The following is a 14,588-nucleotide window of genomic DNA, read 5'->3' as shown; positions in this document are numbered from 1 at the left end:
CGGCGCGGACGACGGGGCGCCCGCGGGGGTCGTCGCGGCCCTCGGCGCGGCCTGCGCGCGGGAGGCGCGGCGGAGCGCGGCGGCGCGCGCCTCGGACGTCGCCGCGCTCGCGGCGCTCGCGCGCGAGGCGACCGCCGAGGCCGACGCGAGCCGCCAGCGGGCCCACGCCGCCGCGCGCGGCGCGGCGCGCGACGACGACGCGGAGGCGTCCTGGGCGGCCTGGCGCTGGCCGCGCGCCGCGGGCGCCGCCGCGGGCGAGGGCGCGGCGAAGGTCGTCGTCTCCGCGGAGCGCGACGCGGCCGTCAGGGCGCTCGAGAAGCTCGACGGGCGGCGCCTCGACGACGACGAGGCGCCGGCGGCGCCGCTGGGCCTCGCGCGCGCGGCGCTCCGCGGCGCGGGGCTCGTCGCGGCGCCGCCGCCGGCCGCGCCGCGCCGCGGCCTCCGCGACGACGACCGCGACAACAAGCGGCGGCGCCTCGCGCGCGTCGTCGCGTCGGGCGCCGCGTCGGCGCTGGAGCGCGAGCTCTTCGAGGCGTCGGGCGCCGCCGCGCGGTTGGCGCCGACGAACTTCTTTCCCGGCGTCTGCGCGCGCCTCGCCGTCGCCGCGTACCGCTTCGGGCGCGAGCCCCCGGGCGCCGCCGCCGGGCGCTGCCTCCTCAAGGCGCTGCCCGCGCCGACGGGCGGCGGCGGCGGCTCCGCCGCGCGGCGCTGGCTCGACGACGCGCGCGAGCGGAGGCGCGCCGCGGACGCGGCCGCCGCGGCCGCCGCGGCCGCGGAGGCGCTCGTCGCGGGGCTCGCGCGGCTCAAGCGCCGCATCTACGAGAAGACGCTCCGCGCGCGGTCCTACGTGACCCGCGACCGCCAGCACGCGGCGGCCCAGTCGCGCGCCGGCGTCTCCCCCGTCGTTTCGGACGCTCGACGCGCGCGCCGCGCAGGCTCGCGCGCGTCTTCCCGCGGCTGCTCCGCGACGCCGACGACGCCACGGCGGCGGCGGCGGCGCACGCGGCGAGCGAGACCAACGCGGCGCGCGCCGCGGTCTTGCGACGGCGTCTTTTTCGAGCGCCGTCGCCCGTCACGTCGTCCGCGCGCGCAGGTGTCCGGCGCCGCGCGGCGGGCCCGCGACGCGGCGACGGTGGCCAAGGTCTGGGCCGCCGAGGACGCGGGCGCCGTCGTCTACGGGTCGCGGGCCGCCGTCGCCGGCGCGGGCGCGGCGGCGGCCGTCGACGCGCTCGCGCGGCTCCGCGCGGCGCTGCCCGCGGCCGCGGCCGGGCCGCTCGCGTTCCACCTCGCGCTCCGGGGCGACAGCGCGCTCCGCGGCGGCGGCGTCCTGCCGGCGGCGGACGGCGACCACGGCGGGCTCGTCGAGGCGCAGCTCGACGTCGTCGCGCCCTGCGCACTCGCGGCGGACGCCAAGGCCGCGCCCGCGACGTTCGCCGCGGCCGTCGTCTCCCGCGCCGCGGACCTCGCGAACCGCGCCGGGGCCGCGCCGGACGAGCCGTCCTTCGGCGGCGTCGCCGAGGCCGTCGACGGCGCGGCGCCGGGCCCGCTGGCCGACGCCGTCGCCGTCGCCGCGGCGCCGGCCGACGCGGTCGCGGCGCCCGCGGTGCTCGTCGCGCTCGCCGCGGGCCGCGGCGCCGACGCCTGGGGCGGCGGCACGCTGCGCTACGGCGCCGGGGCGTTGCGGTCGGCGAAGCTCGCCGAGGACGCGGTCCACGACCTCGAGAAGCTCCGCGTCGTCTCCGACGGCGGCGCCGCGCCGCCGCCCGTCGCGCTCCACGTGCTCCTGCCCCCGAGGCCCGGCCGCGCGGCCTACGCGCCCTGCGTGATCCGCTGCGTGCTCTGGACCGCGGGCGCCGCGGGCGGCGCCAACGACGTCGCGCTCCGGCGCTGGCCGGCCATGGTCCGCGAGAACGTCTACGACACCGCCGAGGGCGCCGCGGCGCCGCTCAACGCCGAGTGCGGCGCCTCGACGCTCCTCGACGACGCCCTCGCCCACGCCGCGGAGAGCCGCTGGCGCGACGCCTACGCCTGCGACCACCGCCTCGCCCTGTCGGCGCCCGGCGCCGCGCGACCGCGCGAGCGCGGCGGGCCCGGCGACGTCCTCGGCGCGGCCGCGGACCTCGCGCCGCTCGACGCGCGCCTCGCGGCCCACGGCGCGCTCCTCGGCGGCGTCGTCGACGCCTGCCTCCGCCTCGAGGCCTCCGCGGCGGCGCTCCGCGCGCTCCTGGGCCTGCCGCGGGTCCTCCGCGCCGCGGCGCCGCCCGCGGCCGTCGCGGCCCACGCCGCGGCGCTCGTGGACGGCGTCGAGGCCCTGGCCGCGTCGTCGCAGGCCGTGCACTTCGCCGGGGCCGCGCGCTACCTCGTCGCGAGGCTGCGGGGCGGCGACGCGACCGCGGGGCCGGGCGACGTGGAACCGTGGGCGCCCACGTCGCTCGTCGTCGCCGCCGCCGCCGCCGCCGTCGCCGCGCGCCTCGAGGACGCGGACCTCGCCAACGGGCGCCAGCCCAACGTGTCGACGAAGGTCGCCGCGAGCCGGTCCCGGGCCGTCGCGCTCGCGGCGACGCGCGACGTCGACGACTACCTCCGCGCGCTCCGGCGGGCCAGCGAGGTCAACGCGCACGTCGGGGACCCGGACATGCCGACCCACTTCGCCGTGCTCCGCTGGGGGCGGCCCGACGACGCGGGCTCGCCGCGGAGCGCGAGGCGCGCGGGCGTCTCCGACCGGGGGCTCGAGTCGTCGCCGACGCGGCGGCGCGGGACGCTGGCCCTGCCCATATTGCCGACGTAACGGGCTGTTTGTGTCTTTCGCTCGAGGGTGCAGTTGCATAGCTACAACTCAAACCTTGAACCTCAATAAGACTTCAGCTTTGACCCGCGGGGCTGCTGGCGGGCTGCCCAAACGCGACCGGGAAGCGCTGCGCCGACGCGTACGCGTCGACGCGGTCGCGGCCGATGGCCGCGTCGACGCGCTCCACGGTGCTCGTCTGCTGCGCGCTCTTCGCATATGTGCTTGTCATGTGGGGCGAGTGGCGCGTCATGCCGACGACGACGACGCCAGCGGCGAGCGCCGAGTCCGAGGCGTCGGCGGAGATCGCAGCGCTCCGGAGGCGCGCGCAGCAGCTCGAGGCCCTGCTGGCCGCCGCGCCGAAAGACGCGCCGCCGCCGCCGCGCAACGGCGCCGCCGACGGCGCCGCCGAGCCGGTCGCGGAGCCCTACGGCGAGCGCTGCTTCGACGGCGCCGACGACTTCGACCGCGCGGCGCTGAACATGTTCGGCCACGGCCTCACGGAGTTCAGCCTGTCGCTGTCGCTGCGCGTCGCGGAGCCCGGGGACCCCTGCGGCGAACTCCCTATGGACAGCGGGCACTTCCACAGCGGCGGCTGCGGCCTCGCGAGCGGCGTGCGGGGCTTCCTGAGGGACCGCGACGCCTGGTGGCACGGCCGGCGGACGGCGGGCCCGCTGGGCCCCCGCGAGTCGCTCGTCGCGCCGCGGGGCAACACGGACGAGGACCGGCTGCGGCGCGCGTTCCTCGACGACGCGATGGCCAAGGGCTCGCGGTCCGACTGGGGCCTGAGCCTCGCCCGCGACGGGGCGCTCCTCTTCGGCTACGGCCACCGCGACTTCGGCACGGCGACGGACATGGCCGGCACGGCCCGGGGGGAGGCGCGGCCCGTGCGCGACACGACGCTCCGCGCGCCGAAAGGCGACGGCGGCGCGGACCTGCTCGACGGCGCCTGGCACGACGTCGTCGTCGTGCGGAAGCGCACGTCGCCGAACCGCAAGCGGGACGACGTCGACCCCTACGGGTCGCCCGTCGTCGGCCCCCACTGCACCTCCGAGTTGTACGTCTACGTCGACGGCGCGCGGCGAGCCGGCTCGTTTACCGTGTCCGGCGGCCGCACGGGGGACAGCGCTCTGAACAACGCGGTCACGAAGGCCGGCGGCTCGCCCGGCTACAAGGGCTCGGCGCCGCCGCACCCCCTCGCGGACGCGCCGCTGGAAGTCAAGCTCGGCGAGCGGTTCCGCGGCTGCCTCCGGGACGTCGCGCTCCACGCGGCGGCCCTCGAGCCGAGCGCCGTCGCCCGCGGCGCCAAAGCGCTCGCGCTCGCGGCGCCGCGGCGGCCCGTCCGGAAAGCGCCGATCCCGCTCTACTTCTACTCGCACAGCGACGCGGCGTCGCGCGACATGCGCGACAAGTTCGTCGCGAGCATCCGCGACGCGGCGAGCGACGTCGTGCTCCGCGAGTGGGTCATCGGCGCGAGCAAGGAGGACCAGACGCAGCGCTTCGGCACGAAGATCGAGCTCGTGCTCAGGGCGATCCGCGAGAACCCGCGCGACAGCGTCGTCATCGTCTCCGACATGGATTTGCGCTTTTATAAACCCATGGCGCCGGTCATCGACGCCTACATCGGCGTCGGCGACCCCTACGACGTCGACATCGTCTTCCAGCGCGACGAGGACCGGAGCCTCCAGGGCAACCTCGGCTTCATGGCATTAAAGTGCAACAAGGCCGTCGCGGACGTCTTCCGCACCACGGGCGAGATCATGCAGCAGAACCGGCCGGGGGCGACGGGCGACCAGAGAATCATCAACAGAGCTCTGGCGAACCCCTGGGTCTACGGCATGCCGCGGCTGAAGTGGGCCGTGCTGCCCTCCGAGATCGCGACGAACTCCGTCGTCAACGATCACACGAAGGACGCGATGTACGGCACGAACTTCAACAACTGGGTCCTGTTCCACGCCAACGACTACGGCCGCGCGGGCCTCGAGTCGTCCAAGGCGCGCATCGCGAAGATGAAGCTCCTCACGGACGCGGAGAACATGGTCGCGCAGAACGCGGACGCGCGGAAGCCCCGGGACCGCTGGCCCTACGTCGGGCCCGAGGAGCGGCGCGTGTTCCCGAGCGAGACGGAGGGCGGATAAGTGTCTTTGCTGGACCACTGCGAGCAACCCCACAGCTAGAGATATCTAAGAGTGGCCGTGTCTCGAAGCGTCGCAAATCGCTGAAGGCTGAGGTGCCACAGGCTTCAAGCTCGTCGAGCGATGATGGACGACGGGCCTCGGCGTAATCCATCGCGGTGCCTGTCGGAGCACACGTTGAGTGAGATGGTGTGCGACGACGAGCCTCGGCGAAACCCTTCGAGGTGCCTCTCGGAGACCACGTTGAGTGAGATGGTGAGCGATGGGCCCCAAAGCCCTCAAGGTGTAATCTCCCCGGACTCCAACCCGGGCTTGAGCGCTTCCGTCGCCATGCGCGCCGCGACGGTGCTGCGCGACGCCTTCCATCCGGACCTGGACAAGTGTCGCGGCGCGATCCATCGCTACGTGCGACGCGTCGCCGTGCCCGCGATCGCGCGACACGTCTTGTACAAATACGACGAGCGCGTCATTCATCATCAACGAATCGATCATGAGTACGACTGCGTTACAACTTGGAGTGGTCGGACAGAGCACAGGCGAAGCGATACTAGTGAAATCCTCGACTTTGGAGCGTCGGGTTTTTCCGAAATCCAAGCCGCGCTCGGACTGTCCGTACGGACAGCACCTGACGACGACGACCACGAGGGATGGGCCGAGTTTTGGGACGAGTTTTGGGACGTCATCGGGGAAGACGATGTCTGGCTTGCCTTCTGCCTCCGAGGGAAGAGCCAATGCAAAGGCTTCGCGGGCTACGAGAAGCCGAGCGACGAAACGGATTTGGAATTCCTCGCGGCGCTCCCCGATCGCGTCCTCGCGGCTCTGAGCGAAAAGCCGCCGCAAATCACGCTCGACTTCTGCGCGTTGCTACGCTCGGCGCACGGCCAGTCTGCCGTCGACGATATCGAGTTCACAGAATACAACGACGAGGAGGACGCGGACGCGCGGCTTCCGAGCATGTCGCTAAACTTCGTCAACACTCAAGGCCGGGCCTTTCAGGGATCCTGCGCCGTGGCCTGCTTCACCGCGACCGTGGCATACGTTCCGTCCTTCGAGCAGGCGCGACCCGTACCGGTCCAGTTCTGTCCCTACAACTTCAACCACGACGAATACGGCAGCGCCAAGATGCGAAGCATCACGGCCCGCGAGGTCTGCGCGATGGGACCCGCCGGCGCGTCCTGCCACCGCCTGAAGAAGAAGCCCACAAAGTAATCTGCGCGGCTATTAGAGCAGCTGCACGCGCGTCACCTCGACGCGCCGCAGGATCTTGCCCGGGAAGACGGCTGCCCCACGGGCGGACGATTGGGCCACGGCTAGCAGTTGGTCAATCTGCGTATAGCGTTAGAATGTGGGTAGAGTCGGCGACGGGCGGGGCGGCGGCTCGAGCGCGGGCGGGGATTCGGGCGGGCGGACGGGGATTCGGACGCTCCATCGCGTCGCGAGGGGAGGGGACGGCGATCGACGGACGAGTCGGGTCGGCGGGGTCGCGCCGCTAGCTCTTCGGGAACAGAGCGTCGGAGACGGATCCGCCGACGGGCAGGTGCTTCCGGAGCCCCGCCTCGTCCGTCGACACGGTCCAGCAGAGGACGCCGCGGCCCTTGCCGCTCGCGAAGGGGATCATCATGTCCCAGAGGATCGCGGCCGGGTTCACGACGGGCACGTGGACGAGGAGCTCGCAGCCGTCGAGCGGGACGAGGTCTCCGGCGAAGGACGCCCAGTCCGACACCATGGCGAAGCTCACCTTGCCCGCGCAGCACGCGCCCGGCAGCGTCCGCGTCGTCGTCGCGTAGGGCGTCGTCGCGTACATCTCGCGCAGGTCCGCGGGCGTCCCGAAGACGCCGTCGTCCATGACGAGCGCGGTGACGTAGTTGCCCGCGAGGTCGTCGCCGACGCCCTCGAGCCGCCCCCGGCAGTCGAGGCCCATGAGGCCGACGGTCGTCCCGCAGGCGACGAAGAATCCCGACGTGAGCACGTCGTTCGTGGACACGTAGCCGCCGCCGGCCGCGCCGGCGCGCTTCGCCTCCGCGACGCGCGCGTCGTCGAGCAGAAAGGCGTGGCACCGCGCCGTCGCCCCGCAGCCCAGGAGCAGCGGCAGCATCTGGCACATCGCCGCCGGCCCGTCGACCCACGCGAGCGCCGCGCGGTTGCAGCGGTCGCGCATGGTCTCGGGGAAGGCCGCGACGCGCCGCGTCGCCAGCGCCCGCACGTCCGCGCCCGGCCGCAGCATGCGCAGGATTTCGTAGTACGTCCGGCCGTCGGCGACGGCGTGCGACAGCGAGAAGACGACGGCGAACTCGCCCGGCGACGACTCCAGGACCGAGAGCCGCGCCAGCGGCAGGTCTTTGCCCAGGAGCGCGAAGCCGCTCCCGACGACGGTGTTGGCCTTCGATTTGTAGAGCTCGGTGCAGATCGCCTCGTAGCCCCGGCTCGGCGCGTACGCCGCGGCCCCGGCCGCGAAGAGCTCGGCGACGGCGTCGTCCGCCGGCGCCGCGGGATGCCTCAGCGCCGCCTTCCCCGCGACCTTGACGAGGCGGCCCGCGAGCCACGGGTTCGCCGCGACGACGCGCGCCAGCTGCGCGCGCAGGGCCGCGGACGCGGGCGTGACGTCGCCCTTGTAGAACGTTATCGTGGAGATGCCCAGCTCATGCATCAGCCCACCGGCCTCGTCCTTCAGCAGCTCCACGACCTCGACGCTCTCCTCGTAGCCGACCTTGGCCATCGTGCGTCAAGACTTCCGGCAGCGCTCGGTCATCCTCGACAACGCCGCCGGACGTATAAAGTTCAATATAAATGTTCAACCATAAACGGTTTCCTCGGGGGTGAACCAGCCAGCCCAGCGTTGGGCAGCCCACCGCTGCGCCAAGCGCCGCAGTCGGCGCCCGACCGCCCGGGTCCGGCGGGTCCGGGTCCCCGCGCTGCGGCGCCCGCGCGCAGCCGTCGCCCGTTGGCAGCGGGCTGCAGCGCCGCGGCGGGCTCGCAGGAGAGACCCTTCGCAGCCCGACCGCGCGCCGCCATGGGCTACCAGGAGGACCAGTCCCTGCGGACGCAGAACCGGGAGCTGAGCAAGGAGAGCCACGCCGTGCTCCGCGGCGTGCTGCTCGACGTCGTGCCCATGTGCCTCGCGACGCTCTACGTCGCGTGGAGCGTGCCGTTCCGCGTCGCGTTTCTGCAGCACTTCCAGCTCGAGCAAAAGTACGTCATCTGGTGGATCTTAGACTACGCCACGGACGTCTACTTCGTCGTGCGCTGGATCATCCAGGACCCGAACCTCTGCGGCTACACGCTGCTGCGCCTCCCGGAGCACCTCCAGAGCCGCGTCGCGCCCGAGCAGCGCATGGGGTCGACGCAGGAGCTCGGGTCGCTGGAGCGGCTCATGCGCCGCGAGGGCGCCTGCGAGCGGTTCCAGGAGCGGCGCACGCTCAAGGGGTTCCTCTACCACCTCGTCGCGACGTTCCCCCTCGAGCTCTGGGGCCGGCGCACGGGCGCCGCGAGCCTCAGTCTCTTCAAGGTGAACCGGCTCGCGCGGCTCTACGACGCGCCGCGGTGCATCCGGCTCGTCTTCGCGCTCTTGGAACACCACGCGAAGATGGAGATCGGGCCCCTGCGCATGTGGCTCTTTTTTCTCATCATGGCCGTCGCGGCGCACTGGGCCGCGTGCGCGTTCTTCCTCGCGTCGCGCGTCGACGCCAAGGCGCCCCGGGAGTGGGCGCGGCAGCGGTCCGACGTGACCTGGGCCGAGGAGGACGGGCTCTGGGAGGTCGTCTACGAAGACGCGCTGGTCAACGCCACTTTAAACGCGACGGCCATTGCGGCGACGCGGACCGTGCGGCGCCTCCGGTCCGTCGCGCACTGCTACAGCCGGGCCTACTACTGGGCCCTCGTGACGATGATCACGACGGGCTTCGGGGACATCTGCCCCCACACGCGCTTCGAGACCATCGCCTGCATCCTGAGCATGTACGTGGGCATGTCCGTGTCCTGCGCGGCCATCGCGAATTTGACGCTCCTCGTGATGTCGGGCAACGCGTCCAGCCTCGCGCACCGCGACAAGCTCGACGACCTGCGCCAGTACGTGAGCTACCGCAAGCTGCCGGAGAAGATCGCCCAGCGCATGATCGGCTACGTCGAGAACCAGTGGGCGTCGTTCCACGGGCTCGACATCGACCAGTTCGAGGAGGAGCTGCCCGCGTCGCTCCGGCAGAAGACGGCCATGGTCAGGGCGTCCGTGCTCCTGCGGCGCCTGCCGGCGCTCCAGGAGCATCTCGTGAACGCCGCGGTCATCAACGCTTTGGCGCTGAAGCTCGACGCCTACACGTACGCCCCCCAGGACGACGTCATCCGCCCGGGCGAGCGCATCGTCGGCGCGATTTTGATCGCGTCGGGCGAGATGGACGTGCGGAGCCGCATGCACGACGTCCACGACGCGAGTCTGCGGGCGCCCCACGGCCTCGTGCGCCTGCGCACGGGCGACAACTTCGGCATCGGGTCCCTCTTCAAGGTGCAGCAGTCGCGCGTGCTCGTGCAGGCGCACTCGTACTGCGAGATGTTCTGGCTGCTCCGGCGCGTCTTCATGACGGTCTGCCGCGAGCAGTGCACGCCGGACCAGCTCGAGCGCATGTCGTTGGCGGCGAAGCCGACGACGGCGGGCATGAAGGCCATGCTCCACGGCGGCTTTGGCGCGCGCGCGACGCTCGCGGCCGCGGAGCCGCGCGAGCCCAAGCAGCGGTCCATGATGTCCATGTCGTCGGCCTTCAAGAACCGGGGCCGGTCCCTGACGACGCGCATCGGCCGCGTCATGCCCCTGCGCAACTCGGGCAACCGGGGCAACGGCTCGTCGTCGAACATGCTCGCGCTCGGCGACGGCGCGGCCGCGGCCGGCGACGCCGGCGCCGCGGCCGGCGGCGGCCGCGCGACGCTGAGCGTGGCGCCGGCGCCCCGGGCCGGCGACGGCACGGGCGACGCGCCCGTCGCCGAGTCCATGTCGCTCCACTCGGCGAAGCGCAAGGTCTGGCACCGGCCGGGCACGCGCGCGCGCAAGGTCGTCGAGAGCGCCAAGTTCTGCTGCCTCCTCTTCTACGCCGTCGCGACGCCCCTGGCCATCAAGACCTGCTACAGCGAGACCTTCAAGGGCGGCCGCGTCGGCGCCAAGGAGACGCTCTTCCTCGCGCTCTATGTCGTCGACCTCTACCTCGCCGCGGACATGGCGCTGCGCGCGACGGTGCTCTCCGAGCTCGAGAGCGGCGTCCTCGTCACCAAGGGCGCGGGCCTGCGGCGCATCCTGCGCAAGAGCCGCTTCTGGGGGCTGGAGGTGCTGTGCCTCTTCCCCTGGGACGCGCTGGCGCTGTCGCCCGCGGCGCGCGACTCGAAGCTCTCGTGGTTCGCGCTGCTCCGCGCGGCGAAGATCCCCGTGCTCGCGGTGCGCGCGGGCGCGCAGACGGCGCTCATCGCCGACTACATCGCCCACCGGTTTCAGATCTCCAAGAACATGCAGCGCATCACGCTGTTGAACAGCGGCATGCTCCTGTTTTGCCACTGGATGGGCTGCGCGTGGATTCTCGCGGGCCGCGCGTCGATCCGCTACTACGACGACAAGCGCCGGTCCTGGATCTTCATCGACCGGGGCTACAACGCCACGCTCGGCGACGTCGGCGCGAACACGTCGCCGCGCAACGCGCTGCGGGCCCGCTACGACACGTCGGGCTGGAACCAGCGGTCCTGCGCGTCGTCGGGCTCCGTCGCCTACTGCACGTACCTGCGGTCCGTCTACTACGCGATCGTCGGCATGTCGACGGTGGGCTACGGCGACATCAAGCCCGACCCGTCGAACATGCTCGAGACGAATTTTTCGAGCTGCATGATTTTGTTCGGGGGGTTGCTGCTGCCGGCCATCGTCGGCGGTCTGGCGTCGCTCATGGCGGACCTGAACAAGGACATTCGGGAATACCGCGCCAAGTTCTCCGAATTGCGCCTGTCCATGCAGCGGCAGAAGCTGAACCAGCCCCTTCAGCACGCCCTCCTGCAGTACCACAACTACATCTGGACGCGCCAGAACGGCGCCGACGAGCTGCTGGTGCTGGCGGACCTGCCGACGCCGCTGCGGCGGCGCGCGCTGAACAAGACCATCGGCGACTCCTTCCTGAAGACGCCCTTCTTCGGGCGGGCCGTCGGCGTCGAGGACGTGGCGCGCCAGGAGCTCGTGAGCCGGCTGGAGCCCCGCGTCTTCATCCCCGGCGACGTCATCCTCGCGGAGGGGGACCTGACGCGGCTGTCCATGTTCCTCATCGAGCGCGGCGACGTCGACCTCTACGCGGCGCGCGCGGGCATGAAGAAGCTCGCCCAGGCGCAGGAGGCGCTCCTCGACCAGCTCGACGAGTTCGCGCTGGCGGCGTCGGAGGACGACCGGGGCCGGCGGTCGAGCGGCCGGAGCCGGAGCGGGCGGCCCGTCGCCGCGGCGCCCGCGCGGCGCGACTCGAAGCGGCTGGACCCGCCGCCGGAGCCCACGGAGAAGCGCACCTTCGACCCGTCGGCGCCGTCCCTGGACCTGCGCCTCGCGTCCGCGGACGACGGCGACGAGCGGAAGCGGTCCGCCGCGTCGCTCGCCGACGACGACCGCGAGCGCAAGCCGAGCCACCTGTCGCTGAACTCGAGCTCGCCGAGCGACCGCAAGGGCTCCCTCACGTCCATGGACTCGCAGGGCGACGACCCGCTCGCGGACGTCGTCGCCCCGAAGGCGCGGCTCGGCCGCGACCTCAACGCGGCCGACAACGACGACCGGCCCCGGAAGCCGCGGCCCGAGCCCCTCGTCGGCCTCAAGCCCGCGGGGCCGGACGCCGCCCCGTCGCCGGGCGACTCGGGCAAGCGGCCGCGCGGGCGGCGGAGCTCCGAGGCGTCGCCGACGCACGCGCCGGGCGACGTCGAGCTCGCGCGGCGGTCGAGCTCGCCGGGGCGGCCGCCGACCGACGGCGAGGGCGCGCCGAGCTCGCCGGGCTTCCGCCAGTCGCTCATCGCCCGGTCCGCGTCGGGGACCCTGGGCTTCGGCAACCGGCGCGCGTCGACGGGCGACTCGTCGCCCGACGGCCGCGCGGCCGCGCCCGCGCCCGGCGACCGCGGGGCGTCGCCGCCGCCGGCGGCGGCGCGGGGCAAGTCGGGCCTGGGCAAGCTCGTCTCGGGCGTCGGCGGCGACCGGCCGCGCCGCGGCAAGCGCGCGAGCCAGCACGAGAAGAAGAAGCGCTTCGGCAGCCGGAGCCACCGCCGGTCCCAGAAGGCCATCGCCGTGCGCCGCGCCGTCGACGACGCGCCCGTGCCCCTGGCGGTCTGCACGCCCGTCATGCGCCGCCACGCCGGCGACTACTTCGGCGCCGAGTGCCTTTTAGACACGCGCGCGCAGTCGTCGTCGTCGCGGCAGAAGTGGCAGTCCGCGGTCGGCTCCGTGCGCCGCAAGATCCGGGGCGAGGACGGCGACGGCGGCGACGACGCGCCCGAGGAGGACCCGGCAACCGCGAACGACGGCGACCCGGAGAAGGGCGCCAAGGCCGCCGCGGACGCGCGGCGGTGCGCGCCGAAGACGTCGACGATCGCGCAGAGCTACGCGGACTGCTTCGAGCTGCACCGCGACCGCTACTTCGACGTGCTCCGGGGCTTCCCCTCGTCGGCGGCCATCATCCGCGACAAGCTGCGGCTCACCTGCGACGCCGAGGGGCGCCTCCTCGACGCCATGCTCGGCAACATCGCGCGCGCGCACCACGACCGCCAGTTCGCGCGGCGCGTCGCTGTGTGGAAATCAAATCTTCAACCCGACTTCAATGTGCGCGTATGCGACCGTTCTGACGCGAGGTTTTCTGCTGTGCTTCGAGAGCTCGATGAGAGCAATCGATTCGTCCAAAAATCAGCCGAATCGACTTCGATTTGACCGAGATAGAGAGTTCTGAAGTTTGGTGGGGACCCCCCAAACCAGTGGTTGGTTTCCACACAGGCGCGTCGGCGCGGCGCAGGACGCGCTGCTGGCGACGGACGAGGACTCGCGCAAGCTCGCGACGACGCCGGAGATGCTGTCCACCGTGTCGCTGAAGCGGAGCTTCGCCTTCGTGGAGAAGGCGGACCGCCGCGGGTCGACGCTCGGCGCCGCGTCGCCAGGGGGGCGCGGGTCGCGCGCGGGCAGCGGCCTGAGCGGCTTCGCCGCCAACGCCCGCGCCGCGGCGCTCAACGTCGACGCCGCGGCGGCGTCCCTCGACGGCGGCCTCGACGGCTTCGGCGACGACGAGGACGACGCGTCGTCGACGTCGTCGCGGCGGTCCGTCTTCGGCGGCGACGGGGGTCTGTTGGGCGCGGGCGGCGGCGGCCGGCGCAAGCGCGTCGGCCGGTTGCTGGCGCGCCTGGACCGGGGCCTGCGGGCCCACGTGAGCGACCCGGAGAGCGCGGGCCAGGTCCGCTGGTCCGGCCTCATGGTCGTCGTCGTCATCTACCATTTGTTCTCCACGCCCGTCCACGTCGCGTTCCTGACGCGGACGTGGACGTCCTACGCCGTCGACTGGCTCTTCGACGTCGTCGCGCTGCTCGACGCGTTCCTCTGCGCGTTCTACTTTGGGTTCATGCACCAGGGCATCCTCGAGCTCGAGAAGAAGACGATCTGGCGCCACCACGTCGAGTCGAAGCGGCTGACCTTCGATCTGCTGACCTGCGCGCCCTACGAGATCTTCGCCCTCTTCGTCGAGGACCCGGCGCTGCGGCCCCTGATCGTGGCGTTCGCGCGGCTGCCCAAGGCCGCGCGCGTCGTCCGGCTCAACCACCTCTCGTACCTCGCGCGGCCCCTGTCCGACGCCGTCGAGGCCTACACGGGCAACCGCCTCGGCACGCTCTTTCGGCTGCTGGGCGCCGTCGTGTTGGTGTCGCACTGGGCCGCGCTCGCGTTCTACACGATCGCGCGGTACCACCACGTCGGCGGCGACGACCGCGCGGACGACGTCTGGCGCTGCACCTGGGTGCGGCACCAGATCGGCAACTCGTTCCTGCGGCTGCACAGCGGCTTTGGGCCGCGGGACCAGCCGGAGCAGTACTTGCGGGCGCTGAATTGGGCGCTGCCGACGCTCGTCGTCGTCGTCATCGGCGACGTGACGCCCGCGACGTGCTTCGAGACGCTCTACGTCTTCATCTGCATCGCCGCGGGCATGTCCATCAACGCCATGATCATCGGCCAGATCACGGCGGCCATCGCCGACAGCGACGCGAGTTCGACGGAGCTCAGCGTCCGCGCGGACCGCCTGGAGAAGTACATGCAGCAGCACCGCGTGCCCCTGAAGCTAAGGAGCCGCGTCAACGCCTTCATGAACTCGCTGACGACGGCGACGGACACGTCCGGGGCCATCACGAACACGGCGTCGGGCGAGTCGCTCGCCGCGTCGACGCTGCCGCACACGCTCCGCGCGCGCGTCTGCGTCGCGATCCGCCTCCCCGTGCTCACGCGGTGCCCCATCTTCGAGTCGTGCACGGAGGTCATCAAGCGCGCCATCGCGCTCTACCTCATGCCCGAGACCTACAGCGAGGGCGACCTCGTCATCCAGTTCGGCGACCACGGCGAGGCCATGCACTTCCTGCTCACGGGCACGGTCCAAGTCGTCGCGGAGAACAACGTGACCATCTACGCGACCTTGAAGGCGGGCTGCTACTTCGGCGAG

General features: G+C 72.6%; 2 protein-coding genes across 2 annotated transcripts in view; both read left to right on the top strand.

Moving 5' to 3' along the window:
- The window catches only part of AURANDRAFT_61221 (hypothetical protein), a gene marked incomplete at both ends in the record, with an annotated part of 7,927 nt that extends 3,004 nt beyond the window's left edge, over positions 1-4,923 (top strand). Inside the window, 3 exons of the mRNA XM_009035142.1 lie at positions 65-901; positions 1,094-2,784; positions 3,108-4,923. Of these exons, the coding sequence (XP_009033390.1) occupies positions 65-901; positions 1,094-2,784; positions 3,108-4,923 (4,344 nt within the window). The remainder of the gene's footprint in view (positions 1-64; positions 902-1,093; positions 2,785-3,107) is intronic.
- Positions 4,924-10,666: 5,743 nt separating this feature from the next.
- AURANDRAFT_5467 (hypothetical protein) lies at positions 10,667-14,588 on the top strand (the record flags this gene model as incomplete). The annotated part of the gene is made up of 2 exons (XM_009034610.1): positions 10,667-10,987; positions 14,301-14,588. Coding segments are annotated over 2 exons (609 nt in total), but the record flags the coding sequence as incomplete, so codon positions are not given.

Source organism: Aureococcus anophagefferens, assembly GCF_000186865.1.
Source record: "Aureococcus anophagefferens unplaced genomic scaffold AURANscaffold_2, whole genome shotgun sequence".
NCBI classification, from domain to species: Eukaryota; class Pelagophyceae; order Pelagomonadales; family Pelagomonadaceae; genus Aureococcus; species Aureococcus anophagefferens.
Note: the sequence above shows the minus strand (reverse complement) of the source record. Positions and strands in the feature narration are given on the sequence as shown.